Raw genomic sequence first — 24,143 nt, 5'->3', positions numbered from 1 at the left:
ATGTATTTAATTTTATTGCAAACGGTTAGTTCATGATTGGCCGCGGCAACCGGTTTTATTGTTACTTACGTGTAATCATCGTAAACCTCCTGCTTCGGAATGGACACGTTCGGATCATGCTCTAGATGCGAGCGTACCCAGTTAATGGTATGGTTAATCTCAGACCGGGTACCCAGTGGATTTTGAGACTGTCGCAGAGGATCTGCTGGAGCGGCCGAAATATGGATAGTTAGCAAACCGGAACTGGAGAAAATAGAGAAAATAGTGTAGCTCACCTGTTTCGGGATAGCCACCGGGCATACGCAGGTAAAGAAGTAGCCGTTCGGGTGGCCGGAGGATGGAAATCTTCTCAAGAATCTCAACAATTTGTTTTTTTGAGCAGTCACTGAAAGGAGAAGGATAAACAAATCAACCATGTATGGATATGCGGCATGATATTTGTATTGATAATTTGCCATACACTCTTGAATATCGCCACTGGTAGTTACTTCAACTTTGCTAAATCGGAAGAAAAATCTTCAACGCAAAATCCCTCTACTAGAATGGGAATCGAACCTGAACCCTCTGACATGATATGGGTGACGCTAACCACTCGACAACGGGAGTATCCACCGCCATGGGAAGCCTAATCAATCAGCTGAAAGACGGCCGATTTCGACGGAACCCTAGTTCCATTTCCAGCTTCTACATGGTGGTGGCTGTTCTATTAGCTTCTATTAACACCTTGATCGCCCCGTCACCCAGATGTGTGTGACACCTTTCTCGTTCAATTTGAATTCTGAAATTTGGAGCACCCCTTTATCTCTGCTGTCGTTATAAACCTGTGTACTCTATGATTTTGAAAATCCAAGATGGCGGCCGCTACAAAATGGCGGACTACATATTTTATCAAAACCCCATCAATATGGTTATCAAACGAAATGACTTGACTAGTAGAACATACCCATTTTAAATATACTGTTGAAAAATCAATATCTTTATGTCGTCTATAGTAGGTTCTTCTAACATATTTTCCAGGTCTTCACTTGCCTATAGTTCCTCAATATCCCAATCGGAACTCGACGAGATAATACTCGAAACTTCTAACGCTTCGCACTATTTCGTCGTTACTACTTTCCTCGCTTTAGGATTTAATGATGAAAAAAATCTTCGCAATCAATTGAACAGAATATTCCATATACTCCGATAAAATTGTAGTTATTCATCGCCATCGAATATAGTATATAGAGCAAGTACGTTCGGTTGAATTTCATTTTTTATTATCATTTCCAACACTGTATAATTGACTGAAAACTTATTTTTAAAAGGGGGGTAGGGGGGTCGAGGTTGCGTTACTTTCTGTGTATTAGAGATAGGAAATTGCGTTACGTAGGGGGTGGGGGGAAGGTGTTTCAAAATCCGGATTTTTAGCGTTACGTAATTTGTGCACGAAAAGTGGTAGCTTATTTTAGAACATTTTCGATGTGAACACCCCTTTTTTTAGAAAATGCCTTTTAAGCGGTGAACAATATTCTTTATGCACAACTCTAACATCACGACTTCGATGCTGTTGAAAATCCGAGTTATTTCTTCTTTAAGTTCCTCCAAATTTTGTGGCTTATTAACATAGCAACGGTCCTTCACGTACCCCCAGAGGAAGTAACCGACGACGAGAAATGTTGAAATTCTTATCATAAGAGGACAAAGTTTTATTAGGGCTTCGGTTGCTCGAGTAATACGATTTCACTAAAAATACACGTTCTTGTAAATTGTACATCTCGATACTAAAAACCATCCGATCAGACTGAAGCGCAATAAGAGTACAATTGTACGTTTTCTCAGAATCCCGAAATCTATAGTGTCATTAAAAGACCTGGTTGTCCATCTACCGTGTCTTCAAGAGTAAAAAAAGGAAATATCGCGTTTGGCTGCGAACCAGAATATGAGTGCATGTCAAATCAAGTCCCTGTTGACATTCTTAGTGACCAAACGAAGAATTTTACAAATTTACACAAAACTGCCAGATTGGATTTTGCAGAGCTTCACATGTTTTGGGAAAAGAATTGAAATTCTTTATTTTTTTTTTCAGACGAAAAAACGTTTAATTTGAACGCTCCTGATGATTGTCAGATGTATTGGAAATATTCGGCGAGAACCTGCAACGTGCCATTCTAGAAATTTCCAAGGAGGCTCAATAATGGTGTGGGCTGCGTTTGGTCGCCTGGTTAAATCCCCAATTTGTTTCATTTCGCACAAATGAACTCAGAAAAGTACATAGAGCTGCTAGAGAATAGTCTGTGATAGTCTGTGGGGTGAAAAATTTCAAAATTGAAAATTGAAAAACAAATTCAGCAGGACTATGCGGCAATTCATTCTTCAAGGCAAACCAAATTGTTTCATTCATCATTAAATATTGATGTGATGGAATGGCCGGCTATAAGCCCAGATTTGAACTCTATGGAGAATTTGTGGGGCATCTTATCACAGATGCAGATGATTTATGCAATCTGACTCTCTATTACAGCTCAAGATAGCAATTCAAGAGGAGTGGTCAAAAATTTACAATAACGTCCTTGAATCTCTTGTTGATTCAATGCCAAGACGTCTAGAAGATGTCATCAAGATAATATGGTCAAGTTTCTGAGGCGAAATAAGCTATACTGAACTGTATGCTATAATTATTTAATATGAAATGTTTTATGATCATCGAGTACAAGAGGAACAAATAAATGACATTCAACAAATTAACTGCAGTTTATTCTTGTGTAGCTCGAATATTCAAAAACAAACATGTTTTTTACAAAAACAGGTTTGAATCAGTATTTATTAGTGATGAAACGAATAGTCGTTTGGCCGGATGCCGGATATCCGGCAAGCTTCGAGACCAGATAGCCGGATATCTGGCGGCCGGACATTCGGCTCTTTATTTGCGAATACGAATACTATGAGAAATTGCATGTGTGCAAGAATCTAAAAAAAGATTACATTTTAGGGGTAATAAACACATCTTTACATAAAAACAATGAACTATTATTAAATTTTCTGTACTGTATAGAATGAACATCTCTTAGTAGAGTATCATGTTTCTGCAAGGAATATTGAACACATTTTGTTCTGTCAATGATTTTCTATTGAATGATAAATTTTTTGGCAGTGATGAAATTTTTGAAAAATATTGAAAAAAAATTAATACTAGTCGAGTTAGAGTAAGAGTTCAAACAAACAAAAAACATCAATCAATTATTTTCATTCAGGATTAAAAACTGTCTTAAGCGATAATAATCTGAGAGAGGGTACAATTACACTTCAAATCAAAGCGAATCAAATTAAACAGAGCAAAAGAGACGAAAAACTGAATTAACCCTGATATGCGAAGCTCACAACATCCTTTAGGTAAACAGTCCTAAACGAAGTGGCAAATGAAAATGATAGTCATTGTCGTGTTCAGGAAAAAATCTCATTGCTAACGAAATCAACTGATAAGCGAAAACAATTCGACTGGATCGCAATCACGTTCCTTACGTTTGATAGTCATTAAACTCTAAGCAGTACCCAGATTGGCAAGATTTGCTGGAGTTTATCTTTCAGCTATCTACAGGAGTGTTTACAAAGAAATAAAAGTGCTCTGGCCTGGCCTGGCCTGGTGTAGGAAGCAAAGCGTAATCGGTCGGATGAAAAATTTATAATGAAAGTAATAGTGTTAATGAATTTATGTTATGAGTTAATATCAATTTAATTTTGAAAAAAAAATGGTTTATCTTGTGTCGATAAGAAATTATTTTCTATTTTCTAATTTCCAGTTTCCGGTCGGATAGTATGCCAGTTACCGGATATCCGTTCCATCTCTAGTATTTATTCACAAAATTTTCATTGCACGCTATAATTATTTCGCACACTGTAGTGGTGCGGTGTAGGACTCATCAAAATGGAATTACGAATTTTCGAAAATTTATAAAATTTTATTACTTACCATTACAAAAAAATCTACAAATCTGATTTAAACTGAACGAATTTTCAAATAAATGAACTATCAAAAAGTTCAAATCTTGCCGGTACATGATTTCAGCGGTTTGTCTGCTCCTTGTCACGTTTTGAGTGAAGTTATCCACTATGCTTCACTTGACATATGCGAAGAAAAACAGGGTTGTACCAGAGAAGAGAAGTGGAACTTGAGTGAAAAAAGTGGCAACGATTTGTGGGGGGTGGAGTATCTAACCACCATAAAAACATTTATTGCATCCTAAAACCTCCACATGCTAAATTGTATTTCGTTTGTTTGATTAATTCTCGAATATTGCAGAAATTTGTGTTTCATTTGTATGGCAGCCACCCCTTAGAGAGGGGGGTGGAGAGTCTAACCACCATAGAAATATTTATTGCACCCTAAAACCACCATATGCCTAATTTGGTTTCATTTGCTTGATTAATTCTTAAGTAATGCAGAAATTTGTGTTTCATTTGTATGGCAGCCCCCCCATAGAGAGGGGGGAGGGGTCTCAAACTATCACGAAAACCTTCCCCGGCCCCAAAAACTCCTACATACCAATTTTCATGTTGATCGGTTCAGTAGTTTCCGAGTTCATAAGAATCAGGCAGACAGAAATCCTTTTTTATATATATAGATGTATAATGTCGTTAATATTTGCATTATCAAAATAAACTCATATGTATTGTAATCATAACTTGCTGTTCATAACAACATTTATGGTCGTATTCCACCAATGATGACAAATGTGTAATTTACGAATGAAGCTTCGCCATAGAAACTGGACATTGGATTAAAAAATCAAAATGTGATAAGAGCATCAGTTGAAATATGTTAAAGCATTCTCATCGGAATAAATTGAATGATACAATAATTATACGACCAAATAATGTATGTACGCTTAAAAAACAACATAAAAATAAGATTTTTGAATAAATTTTAATTTTTTTCCGTTTCGGACGTACCCCGTAAAAAGCCATTTTTATTTTTTAAAATACTTTCTGTTGGTATTGTATCTAGAATTTACAAGGTAATGAAACGTTAACATCAATTAATTTCTACTAATCAGCTTTTTAGTTGCCGGGGAAATTAACATCAAACTATATTTTTTAAGTGTTATATATATTCCATGTCAAATCGATATAGGTTTTCAGATTTTCGTGTAAATTGATAAATTTGTTCCTTATCGCAAAATATTAGATCCCATTCCATTTTAGGGTGGTTCAAAGAATCTAGTTTTTACCCTTTTTCCAAAAATAACTTTTTTCAAAAATTAATATCTTTTGAGCTACTAAACCGATTCAGATGATCGACATATCAAATTGTCGTTGTTCAAGGGCGCTATATTTTTTTATTTTTTTCTCGAAAGCTGAGGATTTTTTAAATAACATATCCAAAAATGTGTTCTTCGTTTTTGAATTATGACTTTTCAAATTTAACCAATTGTTCAAATAATCATTTCTCTCCTTTTTTCCAAAAATGACGTTTTTCAAAAATTCATAAAAAAAGGACGGCGCCAGTGGTTGTATGGTTAGCGTAACAGCCTCACAATCCGATCGGCCTGGGTTCAATCCCAGCTGGCGTCGTTGGGATTTTCTGAGGCGAAAAATCTCTGGTTACGTCTTCCTTCGGAGCGGAAGTAAAAGAAGTTGGCCCGGCTCATGAGTTGTTGAGTCTGATAGGTAGGAACAGGTGGAGTCGCCTCCCTGATGTCGGTGATTGGCACTAAAGTGGCGGAAATAGGCCGACGAAAAATAAGCGAAGATAAAAAAAAAAAAAAAAAATTCATAACTTTTAATCTACTGAACCGATTCAGATAATCGACACAGTTAATTGAAGTCAATAATTTCACACTTGCAAAAAGGGGAATTCTATTCGCATATATATATATATATATATATAGTTTAGTCGCATAGGGTGATCGAACGAATCTTAAAAACATGTTAACTTTGAAAAATCATAACTCAAGAACGAAAAAATCCTCAGATTGCGAAAAAAAAGATAAAAAATATAGCGCCTTGGTCCCGAAACCATGTAAACTATAAAAAACAAATACAATTATTAATCACGAAAACAAAATTCATTTTTTTCGCAAGTGCAATATTCCAAAAAATCCAAGCTCATTGGCTTTAATTTGATATATCGATCATCTGAATCGGTATAGCAGTTCAAATGTTATGAATTTTTGAGAATAGGAAAAAGGGGAAGAAATTAATATTCCGAACTATCGGTTAACTTTATAAAATTATAATTAAAAAAAGAAAAAAGAACACATCTGATTTTAAGTAAAAAATGTAAATGTGTAAAAAAAATCCTCAGTTTTCAAGAAAAAATATAGAAAATTATAGCGCCGTTGGTCTCGAAACCATGTAACCTTTCAAAAAATGGATACAATCAATAATTACGAAAATAAGATTTAAATTTCTTGCAAGTTTGATATTTTCCAAAAAAGACTAAGCTAATTAACTTCAATTTGATGTGTCGATCATTTGAATCGGCTTAGTGGTTCAAAAGTTATGAGTTTTTAATAAAAGCCATTTTTGGGAAAAAGTGAAAAAAATCGAATCACCCAAAAAAACAGGGTCAATGTTTTACCATAACGAAAACAAACTACCAATTTTCACGAAAATCTGAAAACCACTATATCAGTTTGGCATAAAATGGCTGAAGTGATACTGCAATAGTTCACAAATTTCAAAGTTCACGTTTCTCTTGTTGTCTTTCATGTCTTTTAGTGCGGCCATAATAATAATTAGGATTACTGCATTTGGATTGATGCTAGAAAATATGAGTATCATTAACTTCCTTGAATAGTGGATGTGATTCACTTTATATATGTATATATATATTTATATATATTTTCAAACAAAAACATGTGTCAAACTGCGAAACTAAAAACTTTTATACTGTGCCTTCATTTTTTGAGTTTAACACTCAGAGACCCCTTCAATAAAAATGGCATTGGAACAACAGAGTAAAACTGACATACAATTATGACGCTTTTGATGATTGCTTTTTGATTGGCGCGTGCTCCAACTAGCGAACCGTCAATTAAAAAGCACTCCAACTTAAAAAGCGCCTATAAGCGAATGTGTACAGTAAAACTGTAAAAAATATGTCCAAATTATACAATCGAAGACTCTTTTTGTCGTTTATGAGTTTTTTTCAAGTTACTGCTAGGCATGTTTACGGATTAATAGAAAGATATGATATGTTGATCCTTGAAATATGTTTGAAAGTTAAGAATTGGAAAAACAAATATAAAATTAATGTGAATGGAGACGACTTTTGTGTACAGCACATGCCACTGGGGCCTTTTGCTGATTAAGTAAGTAAGATTTCTTCCAATATGTCATAAATTTTCAACCATTGAGTCAATTTCAAAAATCGAAATATCCAATGAAATCTTATTCTTCTATGAACAACTTCAATCTGTCATTCAAACATACTCAGAAATTAAATACTACAGAAAAACTTTAAAGCTTAGAAAATTTTCCACTTGATGTTCTACAATTCGCTCTTTCACACCAAATTTCTATCTTGTCGCAATTTAAACCTCTCAAATTGAATTGTCAAAATGATAGGTCAAAGAACGAAAAGTATGAAAAATTAATAAGGGAGGGGTAAATAATAAAGCGAAGGTAATCATGGATTTTTAATAACCATCTTAAAAAAAAAACATTTCTTTTTTAATTTCTCTTTCAAATTTTGATAAAATTACACTGTATAGTTGAAAAAGGGCAATATTAATACTTGAATAAACTTATGTAATTATAAACATGTTTATATAAACCTTCCCATCTCATGATTCTTCATCAAAGACCTCGCGTCAAGACAGCAAGAAATCCATACACGCTCAAATCAAGTGTGCCTGAATAAATTATATTCTTCAAGTAAACAAGCGATGAAAATATGGACACTTTTTAGTCAGTGAATTGTATGGAGTTCCACTGCGGTGGTTGTACGAAACTCTCTCAACGAGACTGCCCAGTGGTTTCGTAACACTAGGATTAACCGATCTGAAATCCGATCGAGTCAGAATAACAGAACGGTCATTTTGGAATTCGATCGAGTCAAATCCAATCGATGGGTACAAATGTGGCAACCTAGCGACGGAATTCGATATCCAGCTTCGTGTTGCATTTCTGTGAAGCGAAAATGGTAATGGATTTCAAAATGAGAATTCACTTTTCCGTATCTACTATTGGGTTGGGGAAAAAGAAATGTCGTGTATTGTCAATATATGGCAACACTTAAACACATCTTGTGTTGTACTTATCGCATCGGGACATACTATACGGTTATTTAAAGACGACAATCTGTGCTACAAGTGTCGTTTTGACAGTGTTGTGATTGTCCTTTTCAGTCTCAAGTTATAGCGCGTCAAAAATGGAGTCCACAAGCAAGAAATTGGCCATATTTAAATTTTTCTACTACCTGCGAGGTAAAACTGCAACGAAGGCGACCGAAAAAATTCGTGCAGTTTATGGACCCGATTCTGTAACGATTCGCAAAGCACAGCGTTGATTTGATCGATTTCGTTCTGGTGTAGTGGCTGTCGAAGATACACCCCGTACTGGTGGGCCAAACGTCGTGGAAACCGATAATATCGTTGAAATCATCCAAGTTGACCGGCATGTGAACACTCGCTCGATTGACCAGGAACTGGGTATAGACCATAAAACCGCTTGGAACCATTTGCAGAAGATTGGATTCCAAAAAAAGCTGGATGTATGGGTGCCACACGAGTTGACGCAAAAAAATCTTTTAGACCGAATCAACGCCTGCGATGCACTGCTGAAACGGAACGAACTCGACCCATTTTTGAAGAAGATGGTGACTGGTGACGAAAAGTGGATCACGTACGACAACCTAAAGCGAAAAAAGTCGTGGTTGAAGTGCCAACCATCGCCAAGCCCGGATTGACGGCCAGGAAGGTTTTCCTGCATGATTGGATTGGAAGTGGGATTGGAAGGGAATCATCCACTATGAGCTGCCTAACTATGGCGAGACCCTCAACTCGGTTCTCTACTGTGAGCAGCTTGACCGTTTGAGGCAGCCGATTGACCAGAAGCGGTCGGAAATGATCAATAGGAATGGTGTTGTTTTCCACCAGGACAACGCTCGGCCTCACACATCTTTGATGACCCGCCAGAAGCTACTGGAGCTCGGATGGGATGTCCTATTGCTCCAAGTGATTATCATCTCTTCGGATCCATGCAAAACGCTCTTGGTGATACTAAGTTGGTCTCAAAAGAGGCTTGCGTAAACTGGCTGTCTGAGTTTTTTTGCAAATAAGGAGGGAGGTTTTATAAAGGGGGATAATGAAGTTGCCTTCTAAATGGCAACAAATATGCGCGAACAAAACGGCGCATATTGGACTTGAATTGGATCATTTTAAGTAGGTTAAATGAAGCGTCAAATTTCGATCAGAAATACGGCATTTCTTTTTCCCCTACACTATGTGTTCTATGCAACAGAGAAACGCATTTTCTGCAGGTGACTAAATTTTGAACGAAAATTGTGTCATTAATTTTATATCATTGATAAAATTTTAGAAACCCATTCGCTATCCAACTCTTGACGAGTAAAGTTCATTGTCGGTATTGTGCGTTGCCACTTTTGCTATTGTGCTATTGGTACGAGTGAATCGTGTACGAGTGAAGGTCATTGCTGTCCGCTTTCGACCTGACCTTTTGTGAAGTGGAACGAAGGAACAAAGGAAGCAGCGCTCTTGCAGCGAGCCGGATTGCGGCTGTTGAACTGATTCGGCATAACGGGATCGCCATCGCGTGACTGTCGCAAACGGGATTCATCATCACGTGGCTGCGTAAGCTATTCTTGCGCTATTGTGTTGTCTCCGTAGCGCGTAGCCTCTGTCTCTCCCTGATTAGGGCAGTAGAGCGCATTATTGGAACAACTTATATATTAAGGTACACATATTTATTATTAATATTATTATTCAATTCATTTGTTCATTGTTTGATATTATTATCATAATTTTTTTTTTGCTATTTTTTTTTAAGATTATTGTTAAAATCAATAATAATTTAGAAATAAGACAGAAATTTTTGTAAAATGGAGAATAGTGGAGGATCTCCAGAGATGGAGATCTCCGATAATGAATCTCATACAAGATCTGGGAAAAAACATAAACGAGTCCCTCATAAGGAAGATAATTCTTCTGGGGACGAATCCGCTCATCCTACCAAGCCCCCCTCTAAGAAAATTGCAAGCCTCCCTTCTCAACCCACTGTTACTTCCACTCTCCCTCTCCCATCATCGATTTCGCTTCCCCCTTCTGATGCCTCCGATCCAACCCAATCCTCGTCCTCGTCCTCATCCTCATCCTCGTCCTCGTCTTCCCCCTCTGTTGTCTACGCTTCACGTGTCAGAGTTTATCCAGAAGATGCACCTGGAACTGGCCCTTGGGTTGTTATCCTCCGGCCAAAACCGAAAGGAAAAAACCCTAACGTGATTCAGATCATGAAAGATCTGGCCAGATACACTTCTGTATCTGAAATTCGCAGGGTTAGACCGAACAAATTGCGAGTTGTCGTGAATGAACGGAAACACGCAAACGAGATTGTTGCTGATCAACATTTCACTCTCGAATATCGAACATTCATACCCTCCCATAACGTAGAAATTGAGGGGGTGATATCTGAAACGGGTCTGACGAGCGAACAAATAAAAGCAGAAGGAAAAGGCAAGTTCAAGAAGCTCCCCTCAATGGAAGTGAAAATCTTGGACTGTCGCCAACTCGGGAAACTTTCCCATGATGGGGACCAAACTAAATTTACGCCGTCCGACTCGTTTCGAGTCACCTTTGCTGGTGCCGCCCTCCCTGACTACGTTATGGTGGACAAATTGAGACTACCTGTGCGACTCTTCGTGCCAAAGCCCATGACTTGCAACAAATGCAAGTCAGTTGGTCACACTTAGGATTATTGTGCCAACAAGGAGCGCTGTGCCACTTGCGGAGAGCAACATGAGGGGAAATCCTGCAGTGCGACTGAGCATAAATGTCCATATTGCGGGGGATCCCCACACGAGCTCTCAGTTTGTGAAAATTACAAGAGTCGCTGGGAGAAACAGAAGCGCTCTTTGAAGGAACGCTCGAAACGCACTTTTGCGGATATTTTAAAGGGCGCTTCTCCACTGGCCCAACAACAACAACCAATCAACACACAAAATGTCTTCGCCACGTTGCCCGTTGACGAAATAGAAGCGGACACAGCTAACGGGGGCACACCGTTCATTTTCCAAGGGAATCCCCGGCGCAAAAATGTGACCACTCCCAAAGTTCAAGGACAAGCCCCTCCGGTGATACCCCCTGTTAGCATGCCTAAAAATCGAGTGCAGCGGACAAGCAAAATCAGGTTCCTCCTGGTTTCCGTGGGAATAATTCACCTTCGAATGGCCCAGCACTCGAGGGACATCAAAAACCCCAACTGTCCCTGTTATTCCGTCCAGTTCAACTTCCCAATCGGGATTTATAAAGTTGTCTGACCTTTTGGACCAAATCTTCAAGTGTTTTAATGTTTCCGACTCCATCAGAACCCTTGTCATCTCAATGCTTCCAGTATTAAAGACAATTTTGCAACAATTGATGCAAACATGGCCCCTCCTTGCAATGATTATCTCTCTTGATGTCTAATAGAGAGAGATCGGAGATATCACTGTTTTACAGTGGAATTGTCGTAGTCTTATCCCTAAATTGGATACATTCAAATTTTTAATTCATAACTTCAATTGTGATGTTTTTGCTCTGTCCGAAACTTGGCTTTCTTCGCGAGATGATATCTCTTTCCACGATTTTAATATTATACGCTTGGACCGTGATGATAGATACGGAGGGGTGCTTTTGGGGATCAATAAGTGCCACTCATTTTTTAGAATTGACCTTCCAACTATTGGAGGGATCGAAGCTGTTGCTTGTCATGCAAACATCAGAGGCAAAGACCTCTGTATTGTCAGCTTGTATTGGCCTCCGAGAGCTGCGGTTAGCCGCAAACAACTTGATGACATGTGCTCACTCCTTCCTGAGCCACGATTGATCTTGGGAGACTTCAACTCTCACGGAACTGCCTGGGGGGAACAGTACGACGACAATCGTTCATTGTTGATATATGACCTTTGTAACAGCTTCAATATGACCGTTTTGAACACTGGGGAAACAACACGTGTACCTAAACCTCCTGCTAACCCAAGTGCTCTTGACCTCTCGCTTTGCTCGAATTCACTATCGTTAGATTGCAAGTGGAATGTAATCCAGAACCCCAACGGTAGTGATCACTTGTCAATCAAAATTTCCATCACCATTGGGTCGAATTCTTCTGAATCTATAAACATGGCATATGACCTCACAAGACACATTGACTGGAAAAAATATGCGGACGCGATTGCTCTAGCCATCAATTCCAGAGATGGTTTACCTCCATTGGAGGAGTATAACTTCCTTTCTCGTTTGATCTATGACAGCGCGGTTCGCGCTCAAACGAAACCCATCCCAGGTTCCACCATTTCCCGAAGGCCTCCCAATCTACGGTGGGATAGCCAATGTTCCAAGCTTTATGTAGAAAAATCGAATGCATTTAAAGCTTTTCGGAAACGTGGAACCCCTGAAAATTTTCAAACGTATTTAGCCCTTGAAGATCAATTTAAAAACTTAATCAAAGGGAAAAAACGTGCTTATTGGCGAAATTTCGTGGGAGGTTTGTCACGAGAAACGTCAATGAAAAAATTATGGAAAGTGGCTCGAAACATGAGAAATCGCTCTTCAACGAATGAAAGCGAAGAATATTCACATCGATGGATTTTTAATTTTGCACGGAAGGTTTGTCCTGATTCCGCTCCTGTGCAAAAAATTGTTCGAGATATACCACAAGGTAGGTGCGATCTTGATTCCGAGTTTTCGATGGTAGAATTTTCTCTTGCTCTGCTCTCATGTAACAATTCTGCTCCGGGATCGGATAGAATTAAGTTCAACTTGCTGAAAAACCTCCCTGATGTGGCGAAACATTGTTGAATTTATTCAATCGGTTTCTGGAGAATAATATTGTTCCAGATGATTGGAGACAAGTACGAGTTATAGCTATTCAAAAACCCGGAAAACCCGCGTCCGACTTCAATTCGTACCGCCCAATAGCAATGCTGTCTTGTATACGGAAATTGTTCGAGAAAATGATCTTGTTTCGCCTTGATCGATGGGTTGAAACGAATGGCCTACTCTCAGATACACAATATGGGTTCCGCAGGGGCAAGGGGACGAATGATTGTCTTGCGTTGCTTTCTTCAGAAATTCAAATGGCTTACGCCGAAAAAAAACAAATGGCTTCAGTATTCTTGGACATAAAGGGGGCCTTCGATTCTGTTTCAATAGAGGTTTTGTCGGACAAATTACACTCTCAGGGTCTACCGCCTCTATTGAATAATATGTTATATAACTTGCTTTGTGAGAAACATTTGAACTTTTCTCACGGAGATTCGGCAGTAAGTCGGGTCTCTTACATGGGCCTCCCCCAGGGCTCATGTTTAAGCCCCCTTTTGTACAACTTCTATGTAAGCGACATCGACAATTGCCTTACACAAAATTGCAGCCTAAGACAACTTGCAGATGATGGAGTGGTGTCTGTCGTAGGACCAAACGAATCCGACCTGCAAGAACCCTTACAAGATACTTTGAACAATTTTTCAACCTGGGCCATTGGGCTAGGGATCGAATTCTCCACGGAGAAAACAGAGATGGTGGTTTTTTCTAGGAAGCATAGACCAGCAAAACCAAAGCTTCAACTTTTGGGTAAACCGATCACTCATGCTATGTCATTCAAGTATCTTGGGGTCTGGTTCGACTCTAAATGTACTTGGGGGGCCCATATTAGGTATCTGAGTAAAAAATGTCAACAAAGAATAAACTTTCTCCGTACAATTACCGGCACCTGGTGGGGAGCCCATCCCGAAGATCTTATAATGTTGTATCGAACGACTATTCTCTCAGTGATGGAGTATGGCAGTTTCTGTTTTTAATCAGCTGCCAAAACACACCTCATTAAACTCGAGCGAATTCAGTATCTTTGTCTCCGTATCGCGTTGGGATGTATGCCCTCAACGCATACCATGAGTCTCGAGGTTTTGGCAGGCCTACTCCCACTAAAAGATCGCTTCAATTTATTATCTCTTCGGTTCTTCATCCGGTGTAGGGTCATGAACCCATTGGTGATCGGAAATTTTGAGCAGCTGATCGAGCTAAATTTTCACTCCGGATTCATGATCTGTCCATGAAGTCTGTTGATCTGTCCATGAAGCAAGATATCCATGGATATTCAGATTACCAACGATCGAGGATCGCTCCAACGATCTTCGATGAAAAATATAGGGGTATCAATTGTGATAATATGTACTTTACTGATGGGTCCACTATAAACGAGTCCACAGGATTTGGAGTGTTCAACGAATTTTTTAGCACCTCACACAGTCTTCAGAATCCTTGCTCAGTGTATATTGCTGAATTGGCAGCGATATACTGGGCGCTGGACAGCGTCGCCTCACGACCTGTTGAACACTATTACATTGTAACGGATAGTCTTAGCTCTGTCGAAGCTATCCGTTCAGTGAGGCCGGAAAAGCACTCGCCGTACTTCCTTGAGAGAATACGAGAAATTTTGAGTGATTTATCCAGACGCTGTTATGTCATTACCTTTATCTGGGTCCCTTCACATTGCTCCATTTCGGGTAATGAGAGGGTTGACTCATTAGCAAAGGTAGGTGCAATTGAAGGCGATATTTATCAGCGTCAAATCGCCTTCAATGCATTTTATTCTTTAGTCCGCAAAAATACCATCGCTAACTGGCAACGCAAGTGGAATGAAGATGAATTGGGCCGGTGGTTTCACTCGATTATCCCTAAGGTTAGCCTCAAACCGTGGTTCAAAAGTCTGGACTTGAGTCGGGACTTTATTCGCACCTTCTCCCGACTCATGTCCAATCACTGTTCGTTAGATGCACTACTCTTCCGTTTCAATCTTGCCAGCAGCAATCTCTGCGTTTGTGGCCAAGGTTATCACGACATCGAGCACATTGTTTGGTCGTGCGAGGTGTATCTGGTCGCCAGATCGAATTTAGAAAACTCCCTTCGGGCCCGAGGAAGACAGCCCAATGTGCCGGCGAGAGATGTGTTGGCTCGGTTAGACCTTGATTACATGTCCCATATATATGTTTTCCTTAAAGCTATAGATCTTCGTGTGTGATTGCCCCTACATCCTTATACCCTCCTTTCCTTCCTTTGCGGGTAATTCGTCCCCTTGCTATAAATAGTAGAATAAGTTGAAATGTAAATACACTATAGATATACGAATAGATTTATAAATTGAGTGTTCATCAACATTGTTACAATTTCCTTATATCCCATCCTTCTCCTAAAAATATGTCACCCTCCTAAACTCGAGTACACCGCGAGTAATCGGTTTTCCACCTTACTAACCATAGATGTAAGAAAATTGTTTATATATATAGTTTTAAAATTATATTTAAGAATTCGGCTCCTTTAAACTTAAGTAACTGAGCCTGTAAAAATAAACGAATTAAAAAAAAAAATTTAGAAAAAAAGAAAAATTTATTAAAAAAAATAGTTAAGTAGAGATTATAACTACTTGTTCATAGTTTTCAAACAATAGGTAATAATAATGTTTTTTCAAATTTCAACAATTTAAGACAACCTGTTAATACCATACAATACATGGAGGGTGTACTGTAAGGAGAATTTCCATCAAATGTCGTACGTTCGAAGGTTCAAAAATGACTGCATCGAGCTGTGGCGATAGATTATATGCAAACTCGCAACCAACCAGCATAGTAAATACAGTAGTGGGAGTAATCCCAACGCAAGAACACAGACTTACATCGCGCGAATTGAGCACCCATCGCATGACATAAACAAGACAAAATTCTCCATGCCGAAAATAGACACACAACAAATCGCCAGCGTTAGCACTATCTAAGGTTCATTTTCTCGGTCGGCGCGTTGATAAACAAAATCGAACGATAAGCGTGCGCGGGAGCCAGATAAGCAGCGCACATGCAAGAAGAAGCATATCAGCTGTGTAAGAACCACAAAGCAAAAACAAACACAGAGAGAATAAAAGCACAACCAAAATGAACCATCATCACAGACTCGATGGGGAATGTTAATAAAACCAGTCTGTGGCAGTGCACAGATCTGTATTCGTGTCAAGAGAAACTAAAGCATGAATGATTTGTTTTGATAAGTTTTTTATTCAGATTTTCAAAATCAAATTTGTGAAAATTGGAGCGCATAAAAACAAGTTTTCTGCTGCGGCAACTTTATGTCATGTAAAACTGGAATGTTGAAATGTACAGGAATTCATTTCTCATTTCATTTGATTGCAGTTTTCGCATATATGGCGTTAAGCTTCGTGTCTCGTGGACGTCAGGATTTTCAGATGGAATAAACACATTTCTAGAACCAAAACTATAAATGATAATTAATTTCTCCGTGTCGAATAAGTGTTCTCGATAATAGAGTCAATCGTTTTCTATAAATGACAAAAATCTGGAACGAAAATTGTGTTTGCTAATGATTTAATATCATAATAATGAGGTTCTAGTGGAAATATTAGAAAATTCATAAGAACATGTTAGGTGAGGGTTAGGAATGGTTTTTTAAAAGTGCATATTCAAAATCATTGACCTTTCTCTCAAAAAATCGTTACTCAAAACCCATATTTCTGATAAAAATATGATGTTATGGTTCTCATAATATCCCAGCTCGAAAATTCACAATTACCAGTATTTTGTGCTATAAACTACATCTACATTTGAATCAAATTCCTTGTAGAGTCCAAACATGCCTTTCATGCAAGTGTGCCTTTTGTGATGGAGCCCTTCTACTTAGCTTTTTGTAATAAATGAAATTAGAAACCATTTAAACGTATCCCATATACGAGGGCAGTCCGATAAGTACTTAGCCTACCAAACAAAACAAAAATTTTGGAAAAGTGTCGTTCTTTTCTCAACATAGTCTTCTTTTAACTCGATACACTTGACCCAGCGATGCTCCAGCTTCTTTAATCCATCTGAAAAATACGTTTTCTCGAGGTCTGCAAAGTAGGCCTCCATGGCGGCGATAACCTCCTCATTCGACTCAAATTTCTGCCCGGCGAGTGACTTTCTCAAGTTTGGAGACAAAAAAAAAAGTCGCGCAAGTTTTATGCGATACTGACACCATCGGGCGATGAGGCTAAGTACTTATCGGACCGCCCTTGTACTGTTCTCTTTTCACTGCGCTGTGATGAAGGTAGCGAAGCAATCTCGTTTCTTATGTTGTAATTGCTTCAATTTCTGCATTACAAACATCAATTATTAATGATTAGTAATGAAATGAAAATAATATTGGTTCTCAGAATTGTTACTCATCAAATAATTTTCTTATTTTTATCATAATCAACTACATAAATGAACAGCCCAGGTTCGTACGTTATCAATAATAACAATAGTTCTACAGACTAAATGTTATGCAGCCGATGATTTAACTATTCAGCCTAAGCTACCTAAGCTACTGTATAGAAATTTCACTGCAAATTCAGCTGTTCAATTGATATGCGAGGGGGTCTCCGTAGCCACAATGGTTGCGCGTTCGCTTAGTAAGCGATCGATCGTGAGTTCAAAACTCAGGGCCCTCATTGAGCATCTTTGTGTTGTTACAGAATAGCTACGTCCACGCAACAATCATCAGCGATGGAGATCGATCCACGGTCGAAATAAGATCGATTCATCCATACAACTGCTCTGCTCTGCAAGACACATCGGGCTGCTGTTCTATAAATAACTCAACAATGATCAATCAACTGTCTCCGCTGTCCGGTCTAACTGGATAATGGAAGAACAGATAGAAAACTCTTACGCCTAAATGGCTATTGTGTGAATGTACCATATGTAATGGTATAGAAGGAATACTGGCGAATGGCAACTGTGTGTAATGTGCTAATTATAGATATGATAATCATGTGACATGTACACGATTAAAATTCGGCTCTGTTACAGCTAAAATGCTAATGAGCCTCAAATAAATAAATGGAATAAAAAAAAATTGATATGCGAACATCTATTTTGAATATTTAACCTAAGTTTAAAAAACCAAAACGATCTTTCAAACTTATTTCACATTTCATTCATAGTTTGATAATCCAACATGGCTACAGGTCGGACTCGATTATATACTGATTATATATAATTTTAGACTCGATTACATACAGTTAAAAAAAATGTTTTATATTATACTAGCTGAACCGGCAAAATTCGTCCCGCCCAAAATTTATTTTTCGTTATCACATCCAGGTTTTCTTACTAAGCGCTGTTCATGGGTCCAATCGCAGAATTATTCATTGATTGATCTTCTAATCTACCGTTTAAAATTACCTTTTACTATAAAATTCCTAGTACTTCTACCAAAACTCGACATTATAATATTAGACTATTTTCAGACACAATTCTCGTTCAAGATTTTTCAACCACTTGCAAATAACATGTTTCTCCGTTACGTTACAAGCCAAATTTGGTTTTATTTGCTTGATTAATTCTCGAGTAATGCAGAAATTTGTGTTTCATTTGTACGGCAGAACCAACCCCCCTTCCCTTTAAGAGAGGGGGAGGAGTATCTAACCACCACAAATTCATTTATTGTACCCTAAAACATCCACATGCCAAATTTCATTTCATTTGTTCGATTAATTCTCGAGTAATGCAGAAATTTGTATTTCATTTGTATGGCAGCCCCCTCTTAGAGATGGGGTGGAGTGTCTCACTACCGTAAAAATATTTGTTGCACCCTAAAACCAACATGCCAAATTTGGTTTTATTTGCTTGATTAACTCTCGAGTAATGCAGAAATGCCTGTTTCATTTGTATGGCAGCCCTCTCTTTAAGGGTGGGGCGGGGGTTGGTGTTGTCTAGTGTATAACCACCATAGAATCATTTACTGCACCCTTAAACCGCCATATGCCTAATTTGGTTTCATTTGCTTTTAATTCTCGAGTAATGCAATTTGTGTTTTATTTGTACGGCATCACTTGGAGCGCGCGATATTAGTAATACTCCTTCCGAGTACCCACGTAACCACTGTGGTGTCGCCGGACGCCAAAGTTATATGTATAATACCTTAACACCTAAACCACTAACTTTAAATTTTTTAACTTCTAAAATTTTACTTAAATCCACTAATTTGGAAGTTTCACAACTATATCCTGTATAAAATTTTCTCATCTTTCAATTGAAAGCAACAGAAATGTCCTACGTAACGTAGTTTTTGAATTAGAGCCAGTTTGAGGCAACAGAGTCCGAAACAAAAAAAAAGTTCTATAGCTCTGTCATTGTTGAAATTCGAACATATGCGTAGAAGATTTTTTTCAATCAAATATAATCCTCTATCACCTTCCAGAAGAATTCTGATTTTTTGTATGAGAAAGATATATTATGATCCTATCCCCCGCACAAAAAAAAAGGTTTGCCTGTAATCGAGCCCGCCCTGTATTCCTAAAATGTCCAGTTTATGGCAACCAATGAAAACACAACGCAAGGCCATTGGATAAGGTCAACATTGCTCGACAAGGATCAAATATGTCGTTAAAAAAGACACTCCAATAAGCCAGAACCATTGCCTTGTAGCATGTAGCAAGTTGAATAGATAGAATTCCGCCTTAACACTTTCGTCGACCCGTCACCCAGATATGGGTGACACTTTTCTCGTTCAAATTGAATATGTGATTTAAAAGGAATTTGATTAAATAGGCACCTGAGTGTAACTATAGGATAGGTAGAAAAATAATAAAATTATATCCATATTATTATAATGTTTATACTATACTTTTTATTAATTTATAGTATGGATGATTTATACTGCAGTTTTTTGCGAAACCCGCATAATGTGACATTGATATGTATTATCATCTACAAACTAAGTTTGATCTTCATTTCATAATTTATCCGCAAGTTGTCCGGAAAAGAAGTAAGGGGTGTTGAGATGTGAGAAAACGTTAAAGCAATATGAAGAAAGTATTAGAGCAAAATGGCCGTAATAAAATTAACATAACAAAATGGCCGTAATAAAATGGATATAACATAAACTGAAACGGAAATGGAAAGAAATGTAACGTAATGTAACGTCGACGCTCAACGCTCAACACTAAACGCTCAATGCTCAACGATCAACAACCAATACGTAAACACAATCGCCCACATACAAAGCAAAACCAAAGGACCGGTTAGATGCTCTCTGACTTTTGACGTGGGGCAACGTCTAACCTTTCAATATAGGTTATTTTATATAAGTCGGTTGTTTCCAACTTCGGATATTATGCTGTGAAATTTTAGAAATAACTGTTTAGTAGAATGGTTTGATCGCTCTGAAATGGTTTTGACGTAGGACTACGTCTTTCATTTCTATACCGGGGTGTAAAATAAAAGTTTCGAAAACGAAAGCATTACGCCGGAGACCGAGATTTTGAGCGTTAATAGCTTTTAAACAACTGAACGAAATGGTATGATAAACATTTCATTCGAAAGATAAAATGTCTACGCGTTCTATACTTGTTACTTTTTGATCCAAAAATTTGTTTCAATAGTCTTAAAATTGCTTTCAAAACAAGCTATTGAAATCACCAATCGGTATATAAGCGAGCGCCGCTCGGAAATCCACTCAGTTCTAATTGAACAGCGATGGGAGCATGTTGTCGCTGTTGTGGTGAAGCTCTTCGTTTATCATGAAAGCGCGGATGAACGGTGTCACCAGAAGCCTGTTTGTGCACCTTAGGCCAGAAGGGAATCCATCAGGAGGAGAGTGATGCCACAAACGGTTCCCTGGGAAGACATCGCTACACACACATACACGCGCGGAATTCTTTCCGTTTGGATGCCATTCAGCATCGAGAAAGTTCCGGAAAGATCTAATCATTTCTGGAAAATAATCTGCCAGTTCCTCTGGGAATTTAAAAATACATTCATGTGAAAGAGTTTATTTGAATGTTTTCTAACCATACAACACAGCGATCAAATACGTTTGATTTTGTAATTTTTCAACCAAGTGTAATTAGCAGGAAAGCTTCTGAAGATTATTCTTCCTCATCAGTAGGATATTTCCGTATCAAATATTGTATGCGTAAGCAATCGATTATTGCTCAGTCGCCGAAAGTTTCGAGCTCAGAGAGTTCATTCCCCTCTAGTATGCCTTCCAAATTGCCATCGTAAACCACACCTTCTCTCGATTCAATCACACAAAAAGCATACTTAAGCGATATTCTGGTGGTGAGACACATTTATTTTTCGTGAGGACATCGACAAGACAACATCGTTGCCTAACGTGCTGGAAGAGGTGGACGGCGAAGGATCGACACATACACGCGCAGAATTCTTTCCGTTTGGATGCCATTCAGCATCGAGAAAGTTCCGGAAAGATCTAATCATTGCTGGAAAATAATCTGCCAGTTCCTCTGGGAATTTAAAAATACATTCATGTGAAAGAGTTTATTTGAATGTTTTCTATCCATGTAACACTGTGACCAAATATGTTTCAATCAAGTGCTATTAACAGATGGTTATCGAGTTAGCATTAACCACTGGTGGGCTTCCAGTATCGAGGAAAATGTGGAAATATCTAATCGTTACTGAAAATAATCTGCCAGTTCCTCTGGGAATTCAAAAATACATTCATGTGAAAGAGTTTATTTGAATGTTTTCTATCCATGTAACACTGTGACCAAATATGTTTCAATCAAGTGCTATTAACAGATGGTTATCGAATTTGCATTAACCTCTGGTGGGCTTCCAGTATCGAGGAAAATGTGGAAATATCTAATCATTACTGAAAATAATCTGCCAGTTCTTCTGGGAACTTAAAAGTACATTCATGTGAAAGAGTTTATTTGAATGTTTTCTATCCATGTAACACTGTGACCAAATATGTTTCAAGCAAGTGCTATTAACAGATGGTTATCGAATTAGCATTAACCACTGGTGAGCTTCCAGTATTCGAGGAAAATGTGGAAATATCTAATCATTACTGAAAATAATCTGCCAGTTCCTCTGGGAATTTAAAAATACATTCATGTGAAAGAGTTTATTTTTGAATGTTTTCCATCCATGTAACACTGTGACCAAATACATTTGGTTTTGTGATTTTTCAATCAATCGCAATTAACAGGATAGCTTCTGAAGATTATTCTTCCTCATCAGTAGGATATTTCCGTATTCAATATTGTATGCGCCCGCAATCGATTATTGCTCAGTCGCCGAAAGTTCCGAGCTCAGAGAGTTCATTCCCCTCTAGTTTGCCTTCCAAATTGCCATCGTAAACCACGCCTTCTCTCGATTCAATCACGCACAAAAAGCATACTTAAGCGATATTCGACAAAACTAACATCGTTGCTGAGGATGCTGGACGGCGAAGGATCGAGATCTGCCCTGAAACGCGAGCAGTTTGTTTGAAACTGTGAGGGAGCACAGAGAAACTGATCCTTCAGGAGAAGAGAAGGTGACCATCGAAGCAGCCGCTACACATACACATACACGCACGGAATTTTTTCCGTTTGGATGCCATTCAGCATCGAGAAAGATCCGGAAAATAATCTGCCAGTTCCTCTAGGAATTTAAAAATACATTCATGTGAAAGAGTTTATTTGAATGTTTTCTATCCATGTAACACTGTGACCAAATATGTTTCAATCAAGTGCTATTAACAGATGGTTATCGAATTAGCATTAACCACTGGTGAGCTTCCAGTATCGAGGAAAATGTGGAAATATCTAATCGTTACTGAAAATAATCTGCCAGTTCCCCTTGGAATTGAAAATTACATTCAAGCGAAATAGTTTATTTTAATGTTTTCTATCCATAAAATATCCATATAATACATTTAGGTTTGTGATTTGTCAATCAAGTACAGTTAGCAGGAAAGCTTCTGAAGATTATTCTTCAGAACAAAGTTTTTCGTATCCTATATTGGATGCATAAAACCTTGTGCCTCCAACGTAACGCTCTTGTTTACGAAGTCCCCCAAATATTCATTTATTCATTCATTCAGAATGGATTTAGATTCAACTTCAAACAAATGATCTCTAAATCAACGATAGTCCTACGTCACCCTTGCGGTTATACCATAGATATAACCCACTTCCTGTTTTTTTTTATTGTAAAATCAGTTGACGATAGTTGATTGATGATCCATTCTTGCCCTCGCCGAACAATTCACTAGCGTATCGTATGTCGCAATTCGTTTCATGTCAATGTATTGAAAAATTTACCTCTAACGCTATTCCGGTGGCCTTTTTCGCAATTGACATACACTCAGCTGCAGGCGGTTATATACTTGTTGCACCAGCACCATTATTCCACATCACATTACTACAATATATATTCTTGACACCTCATGGAAACAATGACAATACTTGCAAGTATCAAATACCGTTCCGAATCATATTTCGGACAACATCATATTTCGGGCACTTTGTTCTAATATCTTCAAATGCTTAATGCACTGATAACTATGAAATTAGTATCACAATTGCTTCTTTAGAGTAATCTCTTGGTTTCACTATCATTTCATATGAGAACTACATTTGCATTATAACATAATCGGCAAAAATATGACAACACTACCAATTATCATTTGTGTTTGACGTTTGCTCAGCGTGAGCACGTAGAATTTACCCGTTCATCAATATTTAAATTTCTCCCGTGTTTCTTCAGTTCTCATCATCGTTAACAGTTTACTCTGATTGCTTGGTCAGTGTTTCGCAGTTGACTATAAAATATAATCAAGTGTAATATAATTTTCGTTCAAAAAATTACAAAATAAAGTGTCCGAAATTTGAGTTCAATCTGTCCGAAATTTGATTTAGTGTCCGAAGTTTGATTTTTATTCGCTTCATTTGAAAAGCATTTTATTCGATGATTTATTAATGTTATCAATCAAAAGGTACCAAAGTAGAAAGCTTAAAAGCATATTGAACTAATTTGTTAAAAATATCAACCAAATAATCCCTGTGCAAAAGTTTAGATCTGTTTTCTGCATCATATGCCTTAAGCGTTCGAAATATGATTCAGAACGGTACAATGCTATTACCTCGTATTACCTCGGTGGAATCGCACCTCTAGGCATCTTTCGTACAAC

General features: G+C 38.0%; 1 protein-coding gene across 3 annotated transcripts in view; it reads right to left on the bottom strand.

The window, feature by feature from the left end:
- Nucleotides 1–24,143, bottom strand: part of LOC129775598 (putative uncharacterized protein DDB_G0291812) — a 58,172-nt gene that overhangs the window by 17,544 nt on the left and 16,485 nt on the right. For 2 of the 3 annotated variants that reach the window (XM_055780512.1, XM_055780514.1), the window contains exons 2-3: nucleotides 276–385; nucleotides 70–205 (exon numbers count right to left, since the gene is read on the bottom strand). In XM_055780512.1, the coding sequence (XP_055636487.1) occupies nucleotides 70–205; nucleotides 276–385 (246 nt within the window). The remainder of the gene's footprint in view (nucleotides 1–69; nucleotides 206–275; nucleotides 386–24,143) is intronic. The other variant, XM_055780513.1, reaches the window with a different exon arrangement.

Source organism: Toxorhynchites rutilus, chromosome 3 (genome assembly GCF_029784135.1).
Source record: "Toxorhynchites rutilus septentrionalis strain SRP chromosome 3, ASM2978413v1, whole genome shotgun sequence".
Lineage (NCBI taxonomy): Eukaryota > Metazoa > Arthropoda > Insecta > Diptera > Culicidae > Toxorhynchites > Toxorhynchites rutilus.
This window is presented reverse-complemented; position numbering and strand designations above follow the sequence as displayed.